This window comes from Rasamsonia emersonii, assembly GCF_000968595.1.
Source record: "Rasamsonia emersonii CBS 393.64 chromosome Unknown ctg1118621759964, whole genome shotgun sequence".
NCBI lineage: Eukaryota > Fungi > Ascomycota > Eurotiomycetes > Eurotiales > Trichocomaceae > Rasamsonia > Rasamsonia emersonii.
Window position 1 is genome coordinate 29,196 of NW_013563323.1, and position 26,400 is coordinate 55,595.

Consider the following 26,400-nt stretch of genomic DNA (forward strand, 5'->3'; position numbering starts at 1 on the left):
GCCGGGAAGTAGTACCCAAGCAAGTAACATTTCTCGGGACCGGGATGGATGGGCACGGACACGGGCGTTCGGGCCGATCAGGAACCCTCCTCCAGGATCGTAGCGATATTCCGTAAGTACGGAACACGCCGAGTCAAAGGTGCTTACTTACATGCTGCATGCATGCAAAGTTAGTACCTAGGTACATAAGTGGGCACTGTTAGGAACGCTACTATGCAGTAGATAGGTACCTAGGTATATGTAGGTACTAGGTCGGAAATAACTCGGTGGTGATAAGTAAATAGGCCCATAGGGTCCTCCGTTCAGGTCACGTACTACTACTGTACATCATATATCTAAGTAAGGCCGCCGCCCAAGGGAGTACGGAGTATATAGTTAGCGAGGTGGAGAACAGATCAAGTCGAATCAAGGGTCTCGTTTTTATGAACCATTGTGGCGGGAATTTGACGACATGGAGTATTATATTACGGAGTACTCCGTATAAAATAGTCGAGTGGTCCCTGATCCATATTTCTTGCCTTGCCTGCCCTGGGGTTCTTCCTACGGAGTTTTCCGGTCTGTCTTCTTTCTATACTTCCTACCTATTATTCTTCCATTGTTGTTGTGGTTCTTCTTCATCTCTTCATCTATTTCTACGTCGTGCTGCGATTACTCCCTCTATCGTCCATTTTATTCAGCTTGCCCATGGCATACAGATTTCAGCGACATGATGGAAGGGCCTACTTGTAGGTGATCTTAAATCCTTCGTCTGATCCTGACTGGTCGAGGCTGACAGTGCTGTTGGCAGATGTGTCGTCTCGTCTACGGATAAGATATCTACCGGCTGAAATATCTACCGGATGAATATTCTAAGGTAATGAACGGAGTTGATTCAATTAAATGGGCCACATATGACCGAATAAAAATTAAGTACACTAACAAACCATGGGTATGCCGCCCACTCGCATGTTCATCATGCATTGCGGCGTCACGAAAGGGTATCTGATTATGAGCTGACAAAGACCACGGCAGAGTTACCATAGTTACCACCATTATTCTTATTATTGGCCACACGCATCAAAACATTGTGACCGTCAGAACAGGTGACACCAGGTTTGCAATGGCACATTTAGGCCGTCTCACGTTCCGTCTTGGTACGGCGCTCACGGCCCTTCTCGGACCACGGGAAGTGAGCAACCGGGATAATGAAGAAGCTGTTGCTGGTATCCGCAATACCGGCCAGGGCATTGTACCACGCGAGGAAGGCAGCCAGCAGAGCAAAGAAGCCACCCGCCTTCATGACCGGGGCGTTGGGAGCAGCACCGTCATGCCGGAGGTAGCTGATTCCCAGCAGCAGGAAGGCCAGATCCAGCGAGAAGAAAAGCGAGAAGAACGCCACGGTGGACTTCAGGGTGCACAGCAGGAGCACGAAGGTGAAAATAAACCAGCCCTGGAGTCAAGTTAGCGAGAAGCTCCTCCGAATTCTCCGATATGCTTACCATCAGGAACAGGCCGAAAGAGTTGAGGAACTCCTCTTCAGAGAGCGACTGCGCGATGTTGAATCCACCGGGAGTGAGGATAATGCCGACGGCAATCCAGAAGCCGCCATACGAGGACAGAGCAGTGGCACCAAAAGTGTTACCAACCGCCATTTCCCTATCACACCGGCCATGTCAGGAAACCGTTGCGCGATTCGGGGATAAGATAGGAATACATACCACATGCCCGCAAGAAGCTGCACCAGACCACCATATCCGAAGGCGGGACCGATGACGAGGCTGGGCTCCTTGATGTTACGCGTACCCATGTTGATACAACCCAGGACGAAAGTGGTCAACGCGAAAGCGCTGAGGCCAAGGGGAGCCGGGTTGGCGAACTTGCGTTCCGACACGGGACGGTACAGACCAGGCTGGAATTCACCACCGAAGGCAGGGAGACGGTTTTCGGCGGTGTTGACGTGGGCCAGAGGACCATAGCCAAAGCGAGCGGCCGCGCGAGCGACCTGCTCTTCCTCATGGGACATCTGAGGGTGGGCACGAGGACCGTTGGTCGCGTCGGTGGCCGCAGCGTTGGTGGTCTCCTTCTCCAACGCGTTGTCGTTGACCGTCGGCTCAGTAGCAGACATGGTGACGGAAGTGACTGGTTTCTTCTCTTAGGGGTCTGTTGAAATGAGCTTGAGATCAGAGCCAGCGCTGGAGAGTGCAGCTTCTGAGACGAGTGGTGAAGGGGGAAAAAAAAAGTTGAAGGGACGGAAGGATGGAAGAGGCCAGAAAAAAAAAGTGGGCGACGAAGGAAGCTTCAACCGTGTTGGGAAGGAACACAGACACAGGCCGCAGCAAACAAAGCCAGGGGAAGCAGGAGGCACAGCCAGCGGCACGAAGGCCAAACAAAAGACTCTGGCAATAATCCCGGAAAGGGGAGCAAGTAGAAACACACCCTGGCGGGAGCTTACCTGATGGGGACGGAGCAACGGTCGAGGTCGACGGCAGCAGTGACTCGGGAGTGGGGTGAATAATTAATGTGCCAGGGGAGCAGGCAGGTTAATTATGCACCGTGCTGGCTGGCTGGCTGACTGACTGACTGGAGATGGTGACTGACGACCGGGGGGGTTGTCGACAGTAATATACGACAGACGACTACTGCGATGACTACAAGAAACGACAGATCCTGCCCAGCGCTTGCAGAAAAAGGGCAGCACGTTCGCGGGGAAGACGCTGGAATGGAAGCAATCGAATCAGCTGAGCGGCAGAAAATCTGGAGATCACCAGCGCGAATCCTGGAGAGCCCCAGCAGGAGGAGGGGAACGTCTCCCAGATTGGCCGGGATGAATGGAAGTTTGACAGCGCTCTCTGGGGCAAGAAGCGGAGCGGCACTGGTGAGTCGTGACTGGAATGGCTGGATGCGATGGAGTCACCGGCTGGCTTCCCAACTGATCTACGCAGAAGTCCTCGCAGTACGCGAGTGAGGCTACTGACGAGCTCTGGAGTGGATATCTGGGGTAGCCAGCGACATGGGCGAATCACGGCCAGCGTCGCCACGCACCAACGCAGCAGCGCAACGATCCACGATCGCCTCTGCCAAAGGTCGGTCTCGCCTAGGCCGGGAACAGCGCATGGGTCAAGCCGAAAAGCTTAGTGATCCTGCTACACCGCGTCCAGAGCAACGGTTCGCAGTCATCAGAGCACCAACAACACCGGCGTTGGCTGGCTGTATAAGTGCTAGGGAGTTCACTTTGCACAAGCTGCACACTATGCCGTTGCACAGACGAGACCCTCGAGAACCGGCTAATTACGCAGTGGGCAGACCCGCACACAGCCTGAATAAACTCCAGTGGTCGCCGATCGACGCATGTTGCAACTGCAGAAGAGAAGGCTAACTGATTAGAAACATGCTCCCCACATTACCTCTCCTCTGGCGGTCTGCACGGAGTATTTCCTGTGTTTGTGCCCCGAGTCCACGACCGAGTCGCCAGTATTGGTCACTGAGAGACATCCTTGCCACAAAGGCCCAGCTTCTGGCTTCGTGTTGACCCCTTCATTCTCGCAGCCCACTTAGGCATGGTCCACGTCTGTGCGAGGAATCCAATCAGGACCCCAGCCCAGATGGCATGCATTCCGATTTCCCAGTGGTCCCATGCAGATCCATATTCGAGGAGAATGCTGCTGCGACTAAGGCTGACACTATCGCAGATAGACTCGAGACTATCAGGCCAAGAGCTGCCGGTATTTTATCCGTACTCCGTCTGCCCGGTGGGAGGTCAGCGATGACGCCAACATCCCTGGAGCAGGGAACCGGGAACCCTGGCAGGCCTCGCGTGCGGGGATTGCATTGGTGGCGAGCCTGGTCGACCGAGGCCGATGCCCATGGCAATGTCGCAGAAGCAGCAGCCGGTATTAATAATTGCAGCCACGGCAAGCCGCTGAGGTTGAGCTGACCCGCGGGTCGGATGACAGGAGCTTCCTATGGCAGTTAGCGCCGTCCCGTGTCCGAGTCGCCGCCTGAGGCAGCCAACGGCTTCTGTAGAGGGACATGACTCGCATCGTATGCTGTAGTACACCCTACTTGTAGTGACACAGAACTCGTAGCAGGCCGCGTGTACCTGTACACCGTACTCCAGACGGTTGCCAACTCAGAGTACCCCGTACTCCTACGTGCGTTGTAATCTGTCCCTCCACACTGTTGGTCCTCCGTCGTACGGAGTACGCGGAACAGCGGCACGCTCTCCGCCGTGCAACCAGCACCGGCTTCCGAGCATCCAGATCTGCTAGGCCGGGATCAGGCAGATTTCTGTGAAACGTTACACGGCCGTTTGGTTCCTTATGCAGAGTACCTTTTTTCCTCCGTGAAGAGTTCTGGGTACTCTCCCTACCTGTATAGGTACACACATATACTCTGTACTGCACATACTCCGTAGTAGCAACACTCCCCTAAATGCCTAAAGGGACTGAACTATCTATCAGTACGAGAAAATTTCAACAAGACATTCCTTTTTGCTCCCGGTGATTCTACAAACTTAAAGCGCGTCTCCTTGAAACAGGGAGACCAGGGGAACAGACCTCGTATTAATATCTATCAGCCCTGCTCCCTAATAAATGAACCCGTCCTTATTATTTGACGGGCATTAAACGGAGTATTATCCATTTATTAGCTGCCAAGCAACTAGACCACTTTCATACTGTCATTCTTGCAGCTGAGCCGTGATGGTTGATAATATTTTACCTAATTAATAAGCGCTGACTGGCGCAGAATGGCGTGGTGTGGCGTGCGCCAGGCCGCAGCTAGTTACAAACTCAAAACTCTGTACAGAGAGTAAGGAGTATTCCGGTAGAATTTTTTAACAATCATGTGCTGCTGAATTTCTGTTCCTGGTCTAGCGTGCCTGCTTCAGATGGTGCTTTGATGCTGCATGGCGTGTCGATATCGCGAATTCCATGGCCACTGTATCTTAATATTAGAGATGCTTTCTGACCTGGACCCCTTAAGTTTATATTCCCAATTGTCAGGGTAAGCTCTTTAGTCTATTCCCTCTTGCTTACTACCTTATAGAAGAGCCACAGAGTAGCCAGTCCTTCTCTAGCCATTGATGCCACTTGCAGCCCTTTTATAATAATAATAACAATTATGACTATGAGCTTCGACCTAGCTATAAGATGCCAGCATTCCGCAGAAGTCAATCATTTTCAATTTCCATTCTCCCTTTTTTCGTGTTCCAATTAAATTGCAATTCTGAATACTGCTACCTTAGCTATCGATCAACCAGATATTATTCGTACATGGAAGTCATTATGGCTGATCAAGATGGCTCTCGCTTCCAGATAGATCCAATCTCATTCACCAGCGAAAAAAAAAGCAATCCAATGCCACCGAGCACCATCCTGAAGCTACGCGGCTGTTCTCTCCAGCATGTTAGCTTCTTAAGCAAGCAGCTTATCGCATAGCATACCTAGGCAGGAAGAAGATTGGTTGCAATAGCATATTATAATCCCCATCTGCCTTAAAGTTCAGTAGCTCAACTTTAACACTTAGGAGGTCTAAAAAAGTAAAACTGTGTTTCCAAATAATAATAGCAGGTATTGTCTTCCTCAAGCTTATTGTATATCTTCTGGAGACCTGCAATGATTCCCACATGGTCTTTAGGCCATTTAGCAGTTTCTTTGGCCTTCTGTCTAGAAAGCAAACCCAGTAAGCCACAGAGGGTGCAACATAATGACATGCTGACTACTGACCACCCAGATCGATTTGCAATAAAACGACCTCAGGAATAGGAGAGGATGAGTGATAACAAAGAATTGGATCGATGACCTGTTGTCCCAGTTGGGTTTAGCGCATGGCTTTCCCTGGTTCTTAGGTATGATTGGAGCCTGGCTGTGGATTAGGGCTGGATTGGAGGGCTTTCTCGTCCACTACCTAGTATCTGGCCAAGTTAAACGGTTCTAAGTATTCATAAAAGATGGAAGGAGAACTGAATGCAGGGGCGAGCGCAAGACCAGCGGCGGACCTCGTCCTCTATCCAGACGCAGAGGATGAGCTACAATGGAAGCGCTGACTGATTACCGCATATACTCTAACGCCTAGATACCTAGTTCGAATTTCAATGCAGGCGGCCGGCTGGCCTGCCGCTCTGGGCAGCGTGCAGTAATAGTCAAGGCTAGCTGGCGCTGACACCAGCGGTTTTCGCATGCTTGCTGGCAGCTGCAAGGATGAATCCAATAGACGATCGCCGGATAAAATCCCCAGATTTTTATTATGAATAGGAGCTACCTACTTGGGTATTATTCTACCGGCATCTCGCTTAGGAATGTACCAGGGTAGATTTGGGGTATTATTCATTCCGGCTAAATGCGGGCAGATAGTGCCACAGCGATAGAAAAGAGAAAGATATTAACAGAGTTATATAAATAAGACAAGCTCTAGAATAAAATTATAGAGCGTCTGTTTCATGTCTGCTTTAGGTAGATAGATACTACGTACCTACCTAGGTAGATAGCTGTTGCTCCCTTTATCTAACCTTATCATGAATCTATCGGGCGAAGCAACGGAGGTTCCGTGTTGCCGGTAGCGAGCGAGAAAGAGATAGCACAGAGCTGGCTGTACAGTACATGCTACTACATACCTCAGTGAACGTGTCTGTGGGCATATACTCAAGACTATCCATTATTGAGTTACTTACCTAAGGTACCGAACGAAGTACCGACTTGACCATTTACCAAGGCACCACCACTACCTAATCCGGACTGTTCACTCACTCACCTTTACCTCGGTACCTGGCCTTCAACTTCCCTTCGTCCAGCTCTAGCAGCAAACACGACAAAAACAACCCCCAACATCACTGATTGATGGGCCTCATTACTGTTGCATTCGGTCCGGCGGAGCGGAAATCTTGTTTTTGCGGTGATGCTTTTTTTTTACCTTAAACAACTGGGTCCTCTATACGAAGTACGGAGTAATACTCCGTACCTAGGTACGTTCTTCGGATCTTGACCCACAGAATCCTTTTTTTCACCTCTCTTCTATAAGATTACATGCTATTCCGCAGTGGAGAAAGGGAAATAAAATATCGGTACGAAGGAATTAATCTTTTTTTCTTAGCTGGATTCAGGACGGAGTACTATGTTAGAGATACCTAGATACCGTGTGGATACAGACTGATACAGTAGATCCTAACTTAGACGGATGAACGGAGATAATATGCCTTTTTTTTTGATTGGATATCATTAACCACAGCGCTTAAACTGCCTGTTAAATCTCGAGTTAATCTCAACTTCCCCATTCCTGATAATGACCCGCAAGTTCGGAGTAAGTAGTGCGGGAATACTCCGTATCTCCATGCCTGGTAGGAAAGACCGTGGCGAATGCTAGAATATTGTATTGAAGATCGTGAACTAGGTAAATACATGGAGAGGCGCTATTAGGCCCAATACGGTATAGCTACTAGCATCACCACTGAGATACCGTGACAATGCCGAATAAATCGTTGTTGAACAAAAAATTTTCGAATGCAAATGTTTGATAAAAGGGACAAAAAAATAAATTTAGAAAAAGTTTAAATAAAAAAGATGTTCCGGTACCGGGAGTCGAACCCGGGTCTGCTGTGTGAAAGACAGCCATGCTAAACCGCTACACCATACCGGATTTTATTGAAAGTTTTTTCCGGGTAAACGATAGAAGAAAAAAGTGGGAAGGATACCTGAAGGTGACGGCATCACTACCAGTCACGTGACTAATTTCAGTAATAAATCTCGAGAGGGTGCTGGAGATGTAGATCTAGTATTATATTAATCAGATCATTGGTACACTTATAACCTGGTTTTTCTTTCTTTTTCTTTTTTTTTTTAAATTTTTGGCGAGATGATCTAGCTCTCTTTTGCATTGACTACCCATCCAAGTGCACTGATTTCACATAAGATTCAAATAAAGCTATGAACTAGAGGGGGTCTATGTAGCCATCTGTGGCAAACTAACACTGATACGGAGTAGTCAAACGTGAAGTACAAATGCATGAGTGAGCCTAGTCACCTTCAATTCTCAACGATGCTGCGCCAGTCAGCATCGTCTCGCCTCTTTTCAACAGCGCTTAAAGATACCCCTCCTTGTCTTTTTCTTTTCTTCCCTCCTTTTTTTTAACTTTTCTTTACGAAGTGATATTCTAGACCAATAATCAAAAATAGCTTATATATTGCTGACCTTATTTGGTCGGGCCATCACGTACTCCAAGGAAATGGAAGCTGTCGTGCTATCTGGAACGATTCTTCAGTTCGTACAGTACAATTCAGCTTGGAGTTTGTGACTCGCTTTAGGCAGATATATCATTCTGCGAATGAACATTCTACTTCATAAAATTCAAGTCAAGAAGCCTACCTGGTCTACTTCAAGTAGTGAAGAGTCATCTGAGGTATGGGACTGGGGTGAGAGTATAAAGCTCGACCGAGCAACTGGACTCTGCATGTCAAGGAATGGAAAGGCGTCAAAGTCTCATTCGTGATGTGCACACCGTAGGGATTCTCCCGCGATAAGTGCTTGCGCTGCTTCAAGCCTCAGGGACGAAATACTTATAGCCGGCAATATAACCACTGATGAGCTGTCATGAATACTGAGATGGGTTAATAGGCTAACGGCACTCAGCAAATCGTGTCATCTGGCAATTCGCTGGGTTGAGCCCAATGACATTGCGTATGAGCCACAGGATGTGAGGATAAGTATGAGTCCTGATCTATATCGCGACCATCGATTACAGCTACGTCCAGAGAGGGTAGCTGCAGACACTAGGCATTCTTCCTCAGAGCATGAAAGTCAGTCCAGACGGACAGCCAGTAATCGTGACAACACCCCAGCAATTGACCTTGTGTGTCATCGGCTTACGATGAAGTGGGAGCCACTATTTAATATCATACATCGCTATCTCTGTTGCCGCTGCATCGTACGACAATCCACGCCCTCCCGCGGACGAGATTGAAGGTGCGTGTAAGGATCTGCACCACGCTTTGGACGAAGCGGGGAAAGAGGTATGGAATGCGCAAGATGAATTCATATTTCAAGTCAATAGCAAGCTTGAGGCAATGGGGCTCCAGCTGCCCGATCATGTTGCGGAAGCTGTCAGAGACGGACGATATCGACGAGGACTTGACGAGATAAATATGGTGTTTAGCGCTGAACGTCATCGTAAAATACTTGCGATAGTCCCATGACTAAAGAGGTGCGCGAGATCCTGGATGGGAAATGGCCAGGGAAAACCTCACTGGGCAGTTGAAGGTTGAGCTTAAGAAGCAGAAGCAACTATAGCCTGAATCTTAAAACTCGTCACGAGCGTTTCTGACGGCAACCCTGTTAGGATCCCCGATTTCTCTTATGTTACACGCGATTAAGGACACTTTATATGGTAATTTTACTGTACCACTCATACCTGCTATTGGTAGAATTTGTCTGGCGTTGAACTGATTAATTCTTTTGAGCAAGATCAGTGAGATTACCTAGGTAGGTCAAAATATCATATAAAAATCTGCGAGCAGCTCTTTCCTTCCTCATTCAGACATCGCCGCTTTAAGCGGGTGAGCTGGGTGAGTCAGGTGATCAGATTTAATCACCCAGTTAAGGTGATTTGCTCACCTGAGCTCATTTATACTCACCCCATCTTCACCTGTCCTTCCCTTATACTTGCGCCGGCTGTTTAGCAACATCCAACTCAGGAACTATGCAGAGAAGAGATTGGATAATGAAGGTGGCAGTGTGCCATCCCCTGCTGGCCCCAGAGAAAAGGACAATGGGAAAAATTGTGTCCTGCGACCCTGTTTCTCCTCTGTTCTTTCCAGCCTTTCGTTTCCTCTCCCTTTCCTCCCCTTCTGTACTTGTTAATGATCCTGCAGAAATCTTTCTGTATTCTATGCCTATCTCTATAGAGTTCCTTTGCTTTTCTTCTCATTTTTTTTCTTCTCTTTACTTCCTTTTTTTCTGCCACAGGATCAGTGGTTGAAGTTTTCCAAAATGCCGAAGACAAAGGTGGATAGGCTTGCTCATGCCAAAGCAAATGGCTATGAGAGAGGCGCACAAGGACAGTGTGAGAGCAGAAAACAAATATTTGGAGGACTCAATCCAACTTCAGAACAGGGTTTTGGAAGATTACAAGATGTATACATACTGTGATCCACTGTCTTTTATGATGGTAACTAATTATGTTGAAGATGGGCATCACAGGATAGTGATATGAATAAAAAAGATTGTCTTTGTGAAGGGCAACCTGCACCAGACTTGGCCACTATTAAGGACTTCATTCGCTATTATATATTCTCCACCCAAGGAATGCTCTCTATCCGGCAAACCGTGTCTTCTGTGTTGAACTTTGCTGAACGATTTTTTGCCAGGTTCACTCATGTTACAAAGACCACTTTTGACAAGAAGGACGCAGAAGATGTTTACTATGTAGGTTGTTATAGTTGAGGTGTTTCATGCTATATTCTGATAACAATAAGTGGATTAGGAAGACCCTCATTAAGGAGGATATTATTGAGAACAAGAAACGCACCAAGCACATGTTTACATATTGTGACTTAACCAATATCATTTTTTCCATGTGGACTGATGATGACCCAGTTTTCATTCATAAGCGACACAGGATTCAAATGACCTTTGCTATCCTAATATACTGCTACTCCGGAGCAAGAATTGGGGCCTTTATTCCAGATATGTCAAAAGCAGATTATCAGGGACTGCGATATGAGGTATGGATTATTATCCTATGTTATTGGACATGTCTCTGAATGGCTTTAGGACATTGAATTATATCTATATTGCAGGCCTGATGGCGAAAAGGAAATTTTCTTCTGTCTTAGTCAAAAATGGGTGAAAAACAATCATGACCCCAAAAATACAGTGTAAGACATGCTCTTTCTTGCCCCCAAGCCAACATCCTGACTGGCCTTTTCTAGGTTCCGTGTGGTAATGAGAGAACACGGGAAGCTTCGCTTCAATCCAGTCCCCTATCTACTGATGCTAGCATTTGCAGACAACACGCTTTTCAGCTTAGATAATATTGAGGCGCTGGACAACATGGAACCTGATGGACGAGCCCATTTGGCTGCTGTGGAAGCCATGTGTTCAAGGTGAACCAGTTCTTTGGATGGTCACCAGAGCCGGTGGTGTTTCAAGACATGCTTTAACTTGTGAGACATTCTGTCGACTTTTCAGAGCAATAGTCTGCAATGCTGGATACTATAAGATTATTACAATCCATAGTTTACAGCGCGGTCTTGCAAATAAAATTGATAGTAAGTGGTTATGCAAATGTTGCGTATGGCCATATGCGAGACTGAGACTGAACCCTGTTCAGAGATCGCCACTGAAGCCGAAAGAGGCCAGCTGCTGAACCAAACTGATCCTCATGTCTATGGATGCAGCTATATTGCAAACACTTCAGCTCTGAGTAGCATGGATGCCTTAAAGAACAGATGCATCAGGACCATATCAAATATCTCCAAGGGGTTGGCAAATATCGCAAGAAAGGGTATCCAACGCATCTTCCAGCAGAAAGGCAGGATATTGTTCTACATGACCCAGTCCTTCTTGATCTTGAGCAGCAGCTACAGAAATTGACCCTAGAGAAGGCAGATCCTTTTGAGGTTTCCATGACCAAGAAAAGGATATAAATGCAGAAGCACCGTCTCCACATGCAGGCACTTAAAGATTATCAGAACAACTGGGTTCAGAAGCGATTAGAAGGAAAAATCCTATCTCGTGGAAAGTCCGTGCCAGATGATATCATACGGAAAGATATCATCTGTGGTATCTTCCTGGTCCTGCCAGAACGCCAGCGACTGGCTCAGATGATACCCTTGGATAAAATTCTCGCTCATTCTGAAATGCTCTCAGCGGTCAAGGACTTGTTTACTTATATACATGGGACTATGATGTCGTGTATCGTCCTGGGGAAGAGCCATTGGGTGGTATATGTCCTGCAAGAGGCTGCAATTTCTCATTACAAATGTGAGTCAACTCATGTGCTTAGGCTTATGACAAACACTCATCAATGACTTTAGACTCCCTTGACCGCAACAAAACAACCATACTCATTCTTGCAGACAGCAAGAATTGTCACTTGCTCTTGGATGCCGGCCACAGGACCTAGAGTACTGCTATAAATATGTCCAGTTTGTTACTAAAGACAAGTGGGAAGAGCATTGCAAAGGACATCTTGAGTCCATCAGCTCCCAACAGTGTGAGATCATCACCTACTGCCATACCCTCATCCGACCAGGGTACTGCCTTTTCTGCCTGGGAGATAGCACCAAATTACCTTCCAGGCGCATGAAACCCTGGACGCGCAGTAATGAGTTAAAGGATCATATAGAAAGTGATCATCTGATGGATGCACATTGGCCACAGCGGTGCCGACATCCAATGTGTAATCAGCAAGACCTGGGTAAAATGGCCCTGTATTATCATCTTAGTGACATACATGGCCTACACAATGCTATTTGGAATAAGACCAACAGACCCATGTTTAAAGTTGAAGACACAGATTCAGAGGTCGACGCAGAGCTGAACAAAACCAGAAATAAGAGACAGCCTGGCAAAATCGACATAAGGGAGGCGGAAAGAAGGCGACCAAAAGGATAGAAAAGAACATGAACAAGAGATCTTAGTCAAGATAAAGGGCTCTGCATCATTGAGTGGCAACATCCAAGCAAAGAGAAGCAGGACGACTCCTGTGTTGAAAACATCAAAATACAGTGGAGCCCTCGTCTTGCTAACTGGACGCCGTCAGAGAATCAGTATGTTAATATCAACGACAACAATAGTCATGGCCCTCCTAGCCTTACATCCTCCCAGTCTACAACTCCTTCAGCACTGGATGGACTTATTGATCTATGCTTAATGAATGATAACCCAATAATAGAGATTGTCAACTGACATCTTAATGTGAGCCATGACTTTTATGTTTCATTCCTGCTAACTGCAGATTAAAGAGTTAGGACTTAGGCCATGCAAGATCGTTTAATCTTTTCTGATTGGACGTTTAATCTTTTTTGATTGGAGGAAGGAGGTGGATGTGGCTACATAGGCTTATGGACATTATACATCATCAAATGAAGTATTTGCATTAGTATAAGTAAGCAAATTCATTCTGGTTTGTTTGGTCTTGTGATGTATTTCTTAGCCTCTGAGCAAATGCATCCAGGTAAATTCAGTAAATTAACAATTCTATCCTTAGAAACTGCTTCCTTTCATCTTTGACTGCCACAAGTCCATGGTTGCCTTTGATACTCTTGCCTCTTTTTCAGTGTCTATAATGCCGCTGTTGGTCCCCCTGATTCTGTTGAGAGATGTTTGGCTCAAGGTTACTTTCAAGACAAGATATGAAGTCCATTGGGCTCCTAGTAGTCCAGCTCAACGAGCCACATATGATTCTAGAAGATCACCGGCAGCACCTCCGTAACCCAAAGAATGTGTCTAAAGAAGCTAGAGGATTTATTGAGCACACACCAGTAGCCACTTACAGGCTGGAAAAACTTCAAATTTGGGATAACAAGATTTGACAGTATTACTGTCTATGGTTTAGTGGTTTTAAAATAGACTGAAAATGTTTCTAACTAGTTCATTGCAGGTAGCACAGAACAGAAAGTATGGCGTTAATGTCTTTACCACAAAAAAGGGACATTGTAGGCATATTTTCTTAAAGCAATGAGCAGCCGATGGGGTGAAGGTAAGAAAAAGAAAAGAAAAACAACAATTTCCCATAGAATTTCTGTGGTTAATAAGTGAAGAGCATGTGTTGACTGAATACCAGTTCCAACTAATCACAATCTCCAAACATTTTAAATGCTACACTGACCAAAATCTTTTTTTTTGGTGGTTCAACCTTAGAGAAACGCTAACCACTTCCTTGTTTTACCCTCTCTGTCCATTTTGGGGACCAAATCTCATTCTTCATATCTCTTCTGCCGTTTTCCCGCTCGTTGAGCTCGCGATGTTTGAGGAAGTTCTTGATGGTCCTGTTGTTTTCTCTTCTGGTCTTCTCTTTGCTTTCTTCTCTCCTCTGCCTCCTCCAAAGCCTTACGTTTGTTGTATGCCTGAACTGAGGCTCTGTCTTCTCGATAATATTCAAGAGAATCCCTCAATTGACGCTCCAGTGCTTCTAGTGGTAGCTTGTCTTCGAGTTTGCAAAATTTCTGATGAAAATTTTCGCTAAGGGATCCAGTGCCATAGAAGGTTTTGATAAGCTTACCTTTTGAAGAGGTTTGCTGAGGGAGAATACATAAGTCCATAAAGAGGGGGGGAGTTGTATTGAGTCTGGATGGCATGTTTCTCTGGTACAGAACCACATCTCAGCTGTAAAGGTTCCCACGAGTGAACAGTTTCCATGATCCTGATCCCACCTGACGATATGGGCAGCGAGGGCATCATCAGTCTCAAAATGTTGAAGAATCTCTGGGTCTGATAAGCCCCAAAATGAGTCTTCTTCTTTGCTGTTGTTTTCACCACTTTGCTCCTTAATATCAATTGCAACGACTAGCTCAGTGATGTTGTTGGTTCCATATAACCAGGCCTTTGCATCTTCGAGCAGATCTTTTCTGGTGGATGAGAAAGCAACCTCAAGAGCTATCAAAGGACGAAGGGATCCCTTCTCCACAATAGAACTGTCAGGCGCCTTAAAACTGCCTCGATATTTGCCACTAGTAAGACAGAAGGCTAGTTGAACATGTTAGTAACTAGGTTAGATTGATTATGTTATACCAGCATCTGCTGCTTACTTTTGTTCTGATAGGTCTTCAGATTCACACTATCTTCCTCTTGAACCTTGCCCACTACCTCTCTAAACCAGTTGCTTATGACATTAACTGTCTCTCCATGCACAGGTCCTTGTCGTGCTTCAATAATGATGCTTTCAAGGTAGGAGTCATATTCGATGCCGCCCAGGTCATTCTTGTTGCTCCAGATTGTAAATTCCTCAAATTTAACCTTTGGAGTTCTATTTAGTCTGAAATATTTCCTTAACCTGAGATTATTTGTCACATACCTTGAATTTGTCAATTACCATCTTTCCAACAATCATATTCCGTAGCGCCTCCACAGTATCACTTGTCAGGTTCTGAATTGATTCAACTCCTTCAAGGATATGATCAATGGCATCCTGCTGAGGATCCATGTTGTACACCTGCAAAAGTTCTTTGGTCTTGGGCCTTGCTTGTTTGTACTGGTTATGATCAAGAAGAGCGGCCCTGTCAGTCTTTATTAGTTTGTCTGAGGGTTCAGATGCAGGTTTGGTCTTTGTGCTAAAAGTAGGGGCATAAGGAATTGGTTTTTGCATGGACTTGAAAGTGCTTTGGCGCTTAATAGGGGTAGGTGACAGAGCCCCTGGCTCATGACTCGACTGCTGGCCATTCTCACGAGGACGTAATGCAAAAGGTGAAAAGAAGAGAGTTTTTGCATCACCAATGACAGATGTCATCGTCTCTTTGTTGTCACTATGAGGGATCTAGAACCTTGGTAAAGATGCCAATATGATTAATATATGCCTGGGGAATTGTTCTGCAACTGATGGAAAAGAGGGATCTATACCATTGGCATTCCTTTGCAGATCCTATGGGAAGTACTAGATGGGCGAGGTTATATATCTTATAATCATACTGCTCTTGTCTCACTTTCCTTTTATTTATCTTACTGGTCTGTATATACAGATAGAAAGCTTCCAAGCCTGGGGAGAGCTACACATGAGACAGAGAGCCTGCTTAAAGGGCTTTCTTTGTCTTCTAAGAGTAAGAAACAACATGAACTCGAGTATGTCTCTAGAATTACTCTGTACGAAAGTAAAGAAGACAGTATTTATGGAACAAAGAATGGCTTGAACCAACATTCTCATCACACTGGTCAACCTGTGCTGTCCATGTATTATTGAACAAAGAAACGGGCCTCATTATTTGAAAGCCCTGCAACCTATAGGTAGGATTCTTAACATCCCTCCCAAAAAGAAAGAAACCTGGTCTGGTCCTGTGGCTGAATCAAGACATTAGGTGTGTAATCAACCTAAGTTCTGTCTTTCCTTCTCTAGCATCTGACAGGGCCTACAAACAGTATTCTTACAATGATTGCAACAGAAGCATGGAAGATAGACCATCTATAAATAGTAAGAAAAAGGAAAATTTGTCACCTAGTGGCAAGTCTTTGATAATCGGCTCAGACAGCAGTTCTCTGGGCCTATTTTGTCCAATGGAACCTTCCTTATACAGTAATTTAGGATGAACGCTTTAGACCTGTTAAATTAGGTCCTTTACTGCTGATGCATTCACATGTATAACCATAGGATATAGTCCAGGAAAGCCTACAATCTACAGGGAACACAGATACCTAAAAAATAGGGTGGTGTCAGTTGTTTGAATCATGGCAACTGCAACTTTCTCTACTTGCAGGATGGTTAAATACTCACCTGGTCCAGATAACTACTGCCTATAACATAGTTTGGTCAAGATGGTCTTAAGTAGCAGAACAATTCAGGTATAAAAGAGCCTTACAGGTAAAATCAGACTGGTCGGCGAGGTGTGGCAGGCGTGTGCGCTTGTAAATGGTGACGACGCAGGCACTGTAGACCACAACGATGTCATTAGCAATTTTGCAATAATAGAACCTGTTATGTGGAAGGTTGGATCTCCTACATACAACCAACGCCCAGTGTGACAATCAGACCCAGTTTCTTCTTTACGTTCATCTGGAGTTTCTAGAGTACCGCGCCTGCATCTCTGTATTAACTGCTGTCAGCTGCACTGTACTGGCAAGTTTTCGTATATATGAATGACATCAGACAGGAAAGTCTTACCAAAACTTCGGGCCGCTCACACAGTCCAAGACATTCAAGATGGCACTTGCTTAGTAGTTGGCGCAATTCAGCCCTTTCAAAGGAAGCAACATCCTGATCAGGGTTTATATTCAAGGATCTAAGATCCAGTTCGTGGCTGTAATCGGCTTCACCCTTATACGAGTCAAAATAATTGTTGTCAAGAAATAGGGTCTGTCTTTCATGATATACTAATCGGCGTAGGGAGGATTGGTGATGGAGAATGCCACTGGCAATACTATCAGAAAAGTTCTCAACGTCAACAGCAAGGTAAAACAGCTCTTGAAGGCCTTGAAAGGCGTTGAGAAGCTTAACAATGCCTTGCACCGCACCGGGTTCCAAGAGGTCTGGAAATGTCAATTCCAGGGCCCGTAACTGGATTTTCTGCCCAGAATCTGCCAAAATTTCCAAAAATGAGGAAGTATCTTCACATTCTTGCAGCATTAGTGTGTGTAAGTTGCTGAAGATGCATGTTTGCGAAGTCTTCAATGTTGTTGGTAGTGGGGCACGCCTGAGACGAAGATCGCGGAGTGCTGGGAGTCTATTTTCAATCAGTTTTCTGCTCAGAGCAAAAGAGTCTCCCTGATATACCTCATTCCGACTACCCCATCTAGGCAGGAGCTTTTTAGGTCAAAGCTCCAGAAAAAAGAAACGGCTAGTGTCGACAGATGGTGGGCATTGACCTCTAGGCACGTCTGGAGAAGCTCAATATCTGTTCTTCTATGACACAGACAGGAGATTTCTTGGAGCTTCTGAAGTCGCCGAACAGCTTCATGATGCTGTTTAGATTGACCAGCGCAGTAGTTGTCTCGACTGACGAAAGTAAGAGAATAAATCTCCGTCTGTCTAGTGGAGAAGTATTCTAAAATCTCCAGCGGCAGACAAGTGGCCAATTCCCAGCTAAGAGAAGGAGTCAGTCCTGCTAGGAGGAATGACGACCGACATTCGTACCTTAACTTTCTCAAACTGTTGTCTATCAACTGGTTTAGCAGAGGGGCCAAACTTGCTGCAATCGCACTACTGCTAATCCACCGACCGGTGTTAGAGATAATCGAGATATCTCCTCCTGAACAACGCACGCGTGTCATTGAGCCATGAGGGAGTCGAGGATAAGTGATACGGAGATGCTTTAAATTTTGAAGATGTTGTGTCCTCGCCTTGGACTGCAAGATCTTCTCCACGTCGAATCGCAAGGACGAGTCGCTAAGATAGATGGTGATGGTTTCTACAGTTTGGCAACTGTAGACCTGTAAAGACTCCAGGAAACGCAACAGAGATTCCTCAGGTCCTGTGGATTCGATATCTATTGAAGTTAGAGATCTATGGTTCCAACACAGGACAGAATATTTACCTCTTCCAAGATTATCTGATAAATTTCCAGCGGTATAGTGTCTAGAGACACTTTGCGCGGAAATAGGAAATCTTCCAGTCCTTCGAATTTCATTTTTTTTAAAAAGAAAAAAAAAGTCTGCGAGTCTAGTATATAAAATAAATGAAATGACGAGAGACGTAGGAACAAAGGATGTAGGAGACGACTAGAGACGCTACCTATATTCAGTCCTGAGAGGCGCACCAAATCGGATCGCAGCAGTAAACTGGATCGCGGCAGCAAAATCGGAACGCAGAACACAATCAAGTGATATATCGAGTAAAATATGCATTGCTTTATGCAATCTTCGCAGTGCACTACGTCGGCTCCAACATCCATCCTCGAAATTAGCGCGGCATTCTTGATTTACTAATGGACTGACACCAAATTACGGATATGGGGTTAACCTAGGGAGAGAGCAAAAAGCCAAACGTCAGCACCAACGACTGCTACATTGTCCAGGAGATTTGATTGTAAGGCAACTTCATTCGATAGGAACGAATGGCTATGTACAAGAATCCTTGCACAAGGAAGGAAAGGAGGGAGAAGCGAAGGCACACTGATGTCAGGAGATAGACAAGTCGAAAATATACTAAATCCCTTTTGGTAAATATTATGTGCCTAGGATAGAATCCAGATAGAATCTAGATTTTAGTAGAATCATGTGTCCAGTCAGGGCGAGGTCCCTGACAGCATCTTCTTCTTTCGGAGGACCAACAGCCTAGCCAATGAAAAATTCAACATTTCATAAATCCAGGGGGAAAAAAAGATGGCAGCCATGCCAGAACTACATCATTGAAACCGCATTCGTAACATTTAATAGTGGAAAATCTCTACAGCTCGTGATGTCATCAGCTCGACTGTTTTCTTCGCTGCAATAACCGCCATTATGTGCGCAATCTCATTCAGCTGATAGCCTAGAATTTGCCCCCGGTAATTTGCCGATGTACTCGTCGACACGGTCAGCGACTCCTTGTAAGTTTATCTGAGGCGACATGCTTTCACGTTTCAGAAGACTTCTCACGATCGGATCAAGAATCTGGAAAATCTCAATCGCTTTGGGATAGCACTCAGGAATATGATTGATAACATCCCAGGTCGTGATTCCTCTCCAACTATTTCGGTTTCTATGTAAGGACATATCAGCCTTGAACATACCACCTCAAGGATCAAGTAGACGAACATTGCGTTTGCCAATCGCTGCCCGTCCAGTATTGTCGCGGTGCCAGGCAGAGCCAGAGTCGCGGAGTCAGATGACGTAGACGGTGTTGAAGGCGGTGTGGGGTTGTGCCGGCAGAATTTCTCGATATCTTCCCTCACCTACTACGCCTTGATAGCTTCCTTCTTCTCTTTTCTTCTCCAGCTTCGGATCTTCGTTAGATAGCTGCCAAATGAACTGATTTCACTTGTTTGAGCCGTCACAAGTATAATACATCCAAACGATAACTTCTTTGCCATAAAAAGCCATTTTTGCCTGCGGCTCTTTTCTCTTTTGTATAAATATTTCCGCCTCGCGCGAGTGGAAGGGTCTAATTGGTCCCAGTCGGTATACGCTGCTCGGAGAATCCTATCAAATGCTCGTGTCTCGTCACGATATCGTGTCTGGTTCGATATTTTCCATCGAATCGTTCTTCCCGGACCACTGCCATCGTACGTAGGAATTGTTCATATTGAAGAATCCACACAAGTCGTAACCGAATGGCAGTTCGTATCTTCTCATCGGTAACTATCTCGCCTTCAGCTGGCAGGCTCGATATGGCCATATCTCCAATCGAAAATCTGTGTCTAAGAAAGTCTCCCGCATCTTCCCAAAAGAGGTCACGTCGCGTCCGAATTAGTTGATGCACGTCTGAAGGACATCCTGGAGATTATGTCTTGGCCCTCGGATTGCTGTGGCTCTGATTTTTCCGTGTCTCGCTTTTGTATTACAGGGTATGCATTGCGTAGCTCATTTTGAATGAACTGCTCAAGGTTCGGGGTTTCTGCTGTATGATCTGCAGTATCCTGAGCGTGTGTCATGTTTGTTTCAATTGGTGCTGGGTCTTCCTATTGCCAGTAGAACTTTTTTTTGAGGTATCTGCAACAAGAGGGAGGAACTGAATCGCTTTAAAATTCGGAGAATTGCATTCCGGTCTGGATGCGAGCCGGTTTTGACTGCGAGCCGGTTCTAATTGCGAGCTGCTTTGGAGGCGACTGCTATGCTTTGCCATTAAGGATGGATCTTGTGGTCTTGGGCTTAGGCTCGCTCGATTATTTCGACGGAGCTGTAGGTTATTGTTCCTTTCCTCTTGATGCCTGATATATTAGGATCTCGCGGCATTATGAAGACAATCGGACGCCTGGCCAGAAAGACAAAGACTGCAGTTGAACAGCCGTTGCTGAAATACAAACTATAACATCATAAGATTCTCAACCAGAAATATGGCGCTTTTCCCGACTCTGGGAACTATTGTCATCTTCAAGTTTTCTCTTTCCTGTCTGGACAGCATATGCGGACAAGTATCTTCGCAACTCACTTAACGAGATTTGTCCATATCCGTTTCTAATTCCATGTCTTTGGGCAAGCCTTCTTCTGCCAACCAAGACAAGTCGCTTTTCTAAAGCATCTTCATATACATTCTCTGGTGCCTCCACCTCATCCCCGTTGATAGTAAGAAAATAGTGATCTCGCGCAAGATCATTCAAGGTCAGCCGTAAGTTTAACCCACCCTGAGCAAGAAACTTGATATATCCCCGGGACTCAAACATATAAAGCACAATGAGGTCTCTGCTATCAGAGTCACGCCACATATCAAGGACCTGGGTTGCACTTCGATGAAGAGATATCTCTGCTCTTTTCTCCAATGGGGCCTTGCACGTGTGATCCTCGAACCCATGCGCCAGTGGCGGATCAATCTCAACCCCGTCCATCACACGATCAGGAGTACCTGGAGAATGAGGTTCGAGATCAACGGGTTCTGATACTACAAGCTCCGGTAACTCATCGTGAACCGACATATTCCCGACTGAGTGCGTCGCTGTTTCCTCACCTCTTTGGTTGTCCTGGACCAGAGTATTGCCTGTTGCTGTATGTTGCGGACTAGCTGCGCTTTCATTGGCCTCTTGACTGTCCGTACCTTTTGTTTGAGCGGGATTAGGTGGCACAGGAGCATTCCCTTGAGATAGTATTGCGTAGGGGGGTTCTCGACCGAAAAACGAAAAGAAGATTTCTCTGGTGACGGCAAAGGAAGTCGGGTACTGTCCCGGGGACTGACTCGGACTGCATATATGCTCGACAAAGAGGTACGTTCTATCCCTCTCATATTCGTCCACCCGGGGGCTATTGTATCTGCGATGGGCCATTTTATCAGGATCATGCGTGGAAAACATTGGCGTGCCTCGTGGCTTTTCTTGGCGCCTAGACAGATTCCGCAAGGATTCCTTGAATTCCAGTGCCATTAACCTGATCTTGTCATCTTCGACCATATAAAGCTCTTCTCTGCAGATGGCCCGCAGAAACTGCTCCATAGTTGCTCCATCAAAATCTGTCTGTCGAAGCTCCTTGATTTTATTCGAAGTAAAACCAATCTGTCAGCCAAGATTGCCATCTTGCTTAGAGACCGAGGCTCTATTGGCCAGTCTGCTGGCTCTTGTTCGGATTTCCGTTCCATGTGCGGCAAAACGAAATGTCTTAGAGCGAACAGCCACAGTTGCATCATAGCGAGCGAGAAAGAGCTCCCAAAAACCGGCATAGTTCTGAATTCATGTTTCGAAATCTGTATTTTACACTGTCCATGGGTTCCAAGGGGTTGATGCTGTCTTAGTATGGCATGCTTCAGCGATCCCTTGAACTTTTTGGAAGGAGGCTGCGAAATGCCCTTGCGGGCCGCTCCAGATACAGTGTGTCATGTATAAGCATGTTGAGTGAGAGTATTCTTCCAGGGATCACAAGCAATCGATCCAAAAGCGCTTTCCTTTCTTCTCCCCCGGGAACGAGAGCAAAGAGCCGTCCAGATTCCATGAGCTCCATAATTCGTGTCCGTCGCTGCATGAATACTGTGGCATAAGGCCCTCCAAGAGCCGTATAGAAGTGGGATCGACGTAGGACGCCTTTTCCTTAGAGAAGAGAGTCGACCAAATCTGGTGAATGTTGCCTAAATAGTGATAGACCTCCTAAGTCGTCGGTCAGTGTCAAGGAAAGAACTTTGAGTGGGCAGCGTAGACATACCTCATGGCATCGCATTCCCAAAATTCGTTCAACTTGGGTCGACTTTAATGGGTTCCAGATACCAATGTAGGGCAGCAACCGGTCAAATCCCTCGCGAAGGAGGCTGTTACTGAGCAGTCGTCGAAAGTCCTTCCTTCGATCATCGGATTCAAACTTTGCCCACCACTTTCTTGCTTGTGCGGTATCGTTAAGAAGCTCATACTGCCGGTAGATCCGATATATTTCACCATCTTTGAAATTCCGCGCACTTGAAGATTCCTCTCTCAGTTGGGTCAACGCCTCAGGAGGCAGAGCTTTCAGCTCAGTTAGCATGTACTACGCAGGTCTCCCTCAAAAGTAGCGTTACCATCTAGATATAATTCCACCAGCCACCAACCCTCCCCGTACTCCTCTGCGGCTTTGAGACGATGTTTGCCATAGGGACACAGTAGTCGGGTATTGTCTTCAAAAACCAGCATGGGCGGATTGACAACATCAAGAAGAGCTTCTTGTGTCGTATTGGAACGTAAACGACTTCTATTCAAGTATCCTTACTGATGATCACAGCCACGCGGTGCTCTGGTTCGAAATGAGAACACCCTTCGATGTTGAAAATATTGACTAATCTTTCCATGTTGCTCCTATCTAATGGCCGAGAGCCCAACACACCGTTACTTTCAAATGCTAAGTGGCGCAATTCCACTTTTGCACAACCTCGATAAAAACGTAATCTTTCTTGAATAATTTGGTCTGTCCTGTGGCCAAGTGCATTGAAGGGGGAGGATTCCATTTTGCGAGCTTGATGTCAGACTGTCAATTCCAACTGTGAGGCAGGACAAACTTATACCGCGGCAAGTTTCGTTGCGATCCATTTTTGCTGCGAGCCATTCCTGTCTGATGGCGAGTCTGTTCAGACTACCGAGCCTTTCCAGGCTATAGGTCCTTTGAGACTTCCGAGTCTCTCCAGACTATAGATCTGTTCAGACTGCCGAGTCTTTTCGGACTGCTCGGTCTTTTCAGTCTACTGAGTCTGTTCAGACTACTGAGTCTCTCTGGACTTTAGGTCTCTTCAGAATGCTGAGTCTCTCGAGACTACTGAGTCTTTCCAGACTACAGGTCTCTTTGGACTGCCGAGTCTCTCCAGACTATGGGTCTCTTTGGACTGCTGAGTCTGTTGAGACTACTGAGTCTCTTCAGACTGCTCAGTCTCTTCAGACGACCGAGTCTTTCTAGACTAGTAAGTCTATTTGGACTGCAGTCTCTTCAGGCTGATGCCCGGACTATATTTCTTTATAAACAGTTCAGTCTTATACTTCTCTTGATCTGGGTGGGAAAGTTTATGAATCAGCTAACATTTTGGCACCTCTGAAGACTGGTCTACGCAGAAAATTCACCAACGTAATCCCAAAATTTGGCACCAAACGGAAGAGCTTTCAGAATATGAGGTGTTAGGCTCCAAGAGCCAGAAGGCGTGGCTGCCATCATAAAATCGTGCTTTTATTTTGTGAATGAATATTAAATTAGCATTCTTGTCCCAAATTTGTCGCAGATCAATCCTTACCTTCAACAGCTCTTGGATTGTTGCCTTGGTAGTCATCTCAATAAATTGACGCGTCATGTGCGTGGCCTTCTCGGGCACTCTATGAAGTGAGCCATAACCTCCTGGCCTTGCCGAAGGATCGCTGAGTTCACTTGCAATATCTCCCACTGCTTTGATGTCATATTGATGGTCTCTTAATGTTTTCCCACTCAGCATGCTATCTCCTATATTTGCTAAAGGTAGTCAGTCAACTATGTCTCAGTCCTTGATGTTCAACTGCTCACCAATCTTGATCTCTGCCGTCATGGTCAGGAGAACATTGATGCAATTTAGGGACCCGTGGATGATTTTCAGCTCTGAATGGATGTAATGAAGACCATTGAGGACTTCCCGGCACACGGTAGCGATGTCCCCTTCGCTGAATACCACATTTGGAGTATTAGATAATCTGGCCAGGGCAACAGCTGAATGTTCGTACTCGTACACCAGAGTAACCTTATCCGAGTCGTGGAAAAATTCCAGGAGGCTTAACACGTTCTTATGTGACGTCTTTTTCAATTGGAAAATTCGGAAAGAGTTCTTTGGATTGATTTCGACCGCGCTCAGACATTCTCGGATGATTCCTTTACACCGCGACAGCAACAATGGATAGAAGAACAAGATGAGTTGATGGATTATTTCGTTGGTGTTCTGGTAAGTTTGAGACTCACATTTTAGTTATGACCCGTCTGATGTTCAATTCCCTAGACAGCGGACCATAGAGACGGCAAAATCATGTGTACCTGATTATGTTATTATGAATACATCTGAGGTTTCACCATGGACATTCCCGGAAAAACTCCTGGTGCATACTTGGTCGATAAATGTTTGATCTATGATTAAATTAATTTTCTTTGACAACGCTGGGGGTGCCATGTAATGAAATAATATAGACAACGAAAGACAGTGGCTAAAGAATGAATGTCTAACCGCTGTCGCTTCTGACTAGAGAAGACGGAGCAAAGAATGAATACGAAGTTGAAACAGCGTAGCGCTCTTAAGCTCAGTGCATAAACTGTAACCTCCAAGATATTATCTGATGTCCATGCTATGCAGGTCCCTCAGCCACATCTTTGTTCAAGCAAGATTTAGGTGGGCTATTCACCTCTGCAGTGAATTGTAACAAAACTACTCTCTAATTAGACCATCGGCCAAATCTGCATGTTCTAGCAGCATAGCATCCTAGAGGTAAGCTACGGAGTACGGAGTGGTCATTGGATCCCGGTCTTGATGATGATATAACCTTAAAATAGCTAGGTAAAAGCAGCAACTTAATGGTCTGTTGGCCAATAGAAAGAAGAGTAAGATGTTATTGTTGAACACCAATTAGAACGATACATTTACTGTTAGGTGGGGAAGGTGAAACTAGGTGCTGAAAGTGAGCAGACTAATCACCTTAGTCGCGCGACCGTCGTGCGACGATCACCCCCATCGCCCGCCCCTCACCCAGGTCGCGCGAGCTCAGGGCGGCGACGCTCACCTGCTAAAACGAGAAGGGCAGTCGTCCGGGTGCTCGTAGATTTTTGCTCGGTAGGTAGGTGGCCAGTCATACTAGAGGGGAGGTGTGCCTTCCAGAAAAGGTAATTAGCTGCCTAGGTGGCACGTTCCTCCCCATTTCCTTCTATACAATCTGAAATTGTCTCCTAACTTTCCTCACCATCCTCACACAAAGCTCTCTCCATCCCACCTCACCGTCGACGACTGCATACAATACTCGTGTTTCAGTCTCTTCAACTTCACCTGTCTCCTCGTCGTGTTTATCCTCGGGGCTTGCCAGAAGCCACCGTGAGGACGCTAGGGACGTCAGTCGAAATGTGTGAAAACGAGCGAAAACCTTTTGTCATTGTCTCACATCATGGCATCTTCAGCTCCTGTCACTCTATCGGCGAGGAGAAAGGAGGCACTTAGTAATGCGACAATCCAGATTATCCAAGAACTTGGCGATAACCCTGATCCCCACCAATTTCAAGAAGCATTCAAGAGACTGAAGGAGATCGTCAAACTCTCCAAAAAAAACCGAGACCAGTAAGCTATGGAATGGCCAACTTTGCTATTACGCTGACAGATTACCAGATATCAATACCAGCGTCCGACATCAAAAGTCTAGACGATGTTGTAGACATGTTTGGTCTTGACTACCGGAGGGGCAATGGCAAGTATTGGTGGCCATTTCCAGATATCGCTGACATCACTCCTTCACCGGAGATCGGTATGTTCTTAGTAACCTAATAATGGGCAGCCTTGCTGACTTCAGATTAGAAACGGTCTTATGCGAGATGAGAGATGCAGGTTTCTGGAGAGCAGGCTCTACCGAGGCATTGTGTAGGACATACATTGACCTTGTCCTCTTTGACCCCCTCAAAGTCCATCAGCATAGTCTTGCTGTAAGGAACTTGTCTCTACGTGGTGAGTACCGTGTCGACACCCAATCTCTCGGCGAGCAGCAAGTCGTCGGCTTCGCCGATTAC

General features: G+C 46.0%; 7 protein-coding genes across 7 annotated transcripts; 2 read left to right on the forward strand and 5 right to left on the reverse strand.

Moving 5' to 3' along the window:
* Positions 1-1,108: 1,108 nt before the first annotated feature.
* T310_0805 (GPR/FUN34 family protein) lies at positions 1,109-2,104 on the reverse strand (the record flags this gene model as incomplete). Its single annotated transcript, XM_013476323.1, has 3 exons — positions 1,109-1,429; positions 1,479-1,635; positions 1,698-2,104. 3 exons carry the CDS (start codon positions 2,102-2,104, stop codon positions 1,109-1,111), a joined length of 885 nt encoding a protein of 294 aa, XP_013331777.1.
* Positions 2,105-9,957: 7,853 nt separating this feature from the next.
* T310_0806 (uncharacterized protein) lies at positions 9,958-12,585 on the forward strand (the record flags this gene model as incomplete). Its single annotated transcript, XM_013476324.1, has 9 exons — positions 9,958-10,028; positions 10,155-10,392; positions 10,443-10,691; positions 10,741-10,844; positions 10,899-11,072; positions 11,206-11,237; positions 11,300-11,450; positions 11,839-11,952; positions 12,048-12,585. The coding sequence occupies 9 exons, from the start codon at positions 9,958-9,960 to the stop codon at positions 12,583-12,585; spliced, it is 1,671 nt and encodes a 556-aa protein (XP_013331778.1).
* Positions 12,586-13,889: 1,304 nt separating this feature from the next.
* On the reverse strand, positions 13,890-18,459 carry T310_0807 (uncharacterized protein; the record flags this gene model as incomplete). The annotated part of the gene is made up of 12 exons (XM_013476325.1): positions 13,890-14,138; positions 14,195-14,658; positions 14,721-14,928; positions 14,987-15,445; positions 15,632-15,766; positions 16,051-16,084; positions 16,394-16,413; positions 16,479-16,591; positions 16,624-16,672; positions 16,781-17,339; positions 17,390-18,101; positions 18,372-18,459. The coding sequence occupies 12 exons, from the start codon at positions 18,457-18,459 to the stop codon at positions 13,890-13,892; spliced, it is 3,090 nt and encodes a 1,029-aa protein (XP_013331779.1).
* A 2,117-nt stretch (positions 18,460-20,576) lies between these two features.
* T310_0808 (uncharacterized protein) lies at positions 20,577-21,674 on the reverse strand (the record flags this gene model as incomplete). The annotated part of the gene is made up of 1 exon (XM_013476326.1): positions 20,577-21,674. The coding sequence occupies one exon, from the start codon at positions 21,672-21,674 to the stop codon at positions 20,577-20,579; it is 1,098 nt and encodes a 365-aa protein (XP_013331780.1).
* A 417-nt stretch (positions 21,675-22,091) lies between these two features.
* Positions 22,092-23,143, reverse strand: T310_0809 (Uncharacterized protein; the record flags this gene model as incomplete). Its single annotated transcript, XM_013476327.1, has 3 exons — positions 22,092-22,286; positions 22,375-22,667; positions 22,909-23,143. 3 exons carry the CDS (start codon positions 23,141-23,143, stop codon positions 22,092-22,094), a joined length of 723 nt encoding a protein of 240 aa, XP_013331781.1.
* Positions 23,144-23,743: 600 nt separating this feature from the next.
* Positions 23,744-24,199, reverse strand: T310_0810 (uncharacterized protein; the record flags this gene model as incomplete). Its single annotated transcript, XM_013476328.1, has 2 exons — positions 23,744-24,126; positions 24,178-24,199. 2 exons carry the CDS (start codon positions 24,197-24,199, stop codon positions 23,744-23,746), a joined length of 405 nt encoding a protein of 134 aa, XP_013331782.1.
* Positions 24,200-25,787: 1,588 nt separating this feature from the next.
* T310_0811 (uncharacterized protein) lies at positions 25,788-26,400 on the forward strand (the record flags this gene model as incomplete). The annotated part of the gene is made up of 3 exons (XM_013476329.1): positions 25,788-25,957; positions 26,035-26,141; positions 26,192-26,400. Coding segments are annotated over 3 exons (486 nt in total), but the record flags the coding sequence as incomplete, so codon positions are not given.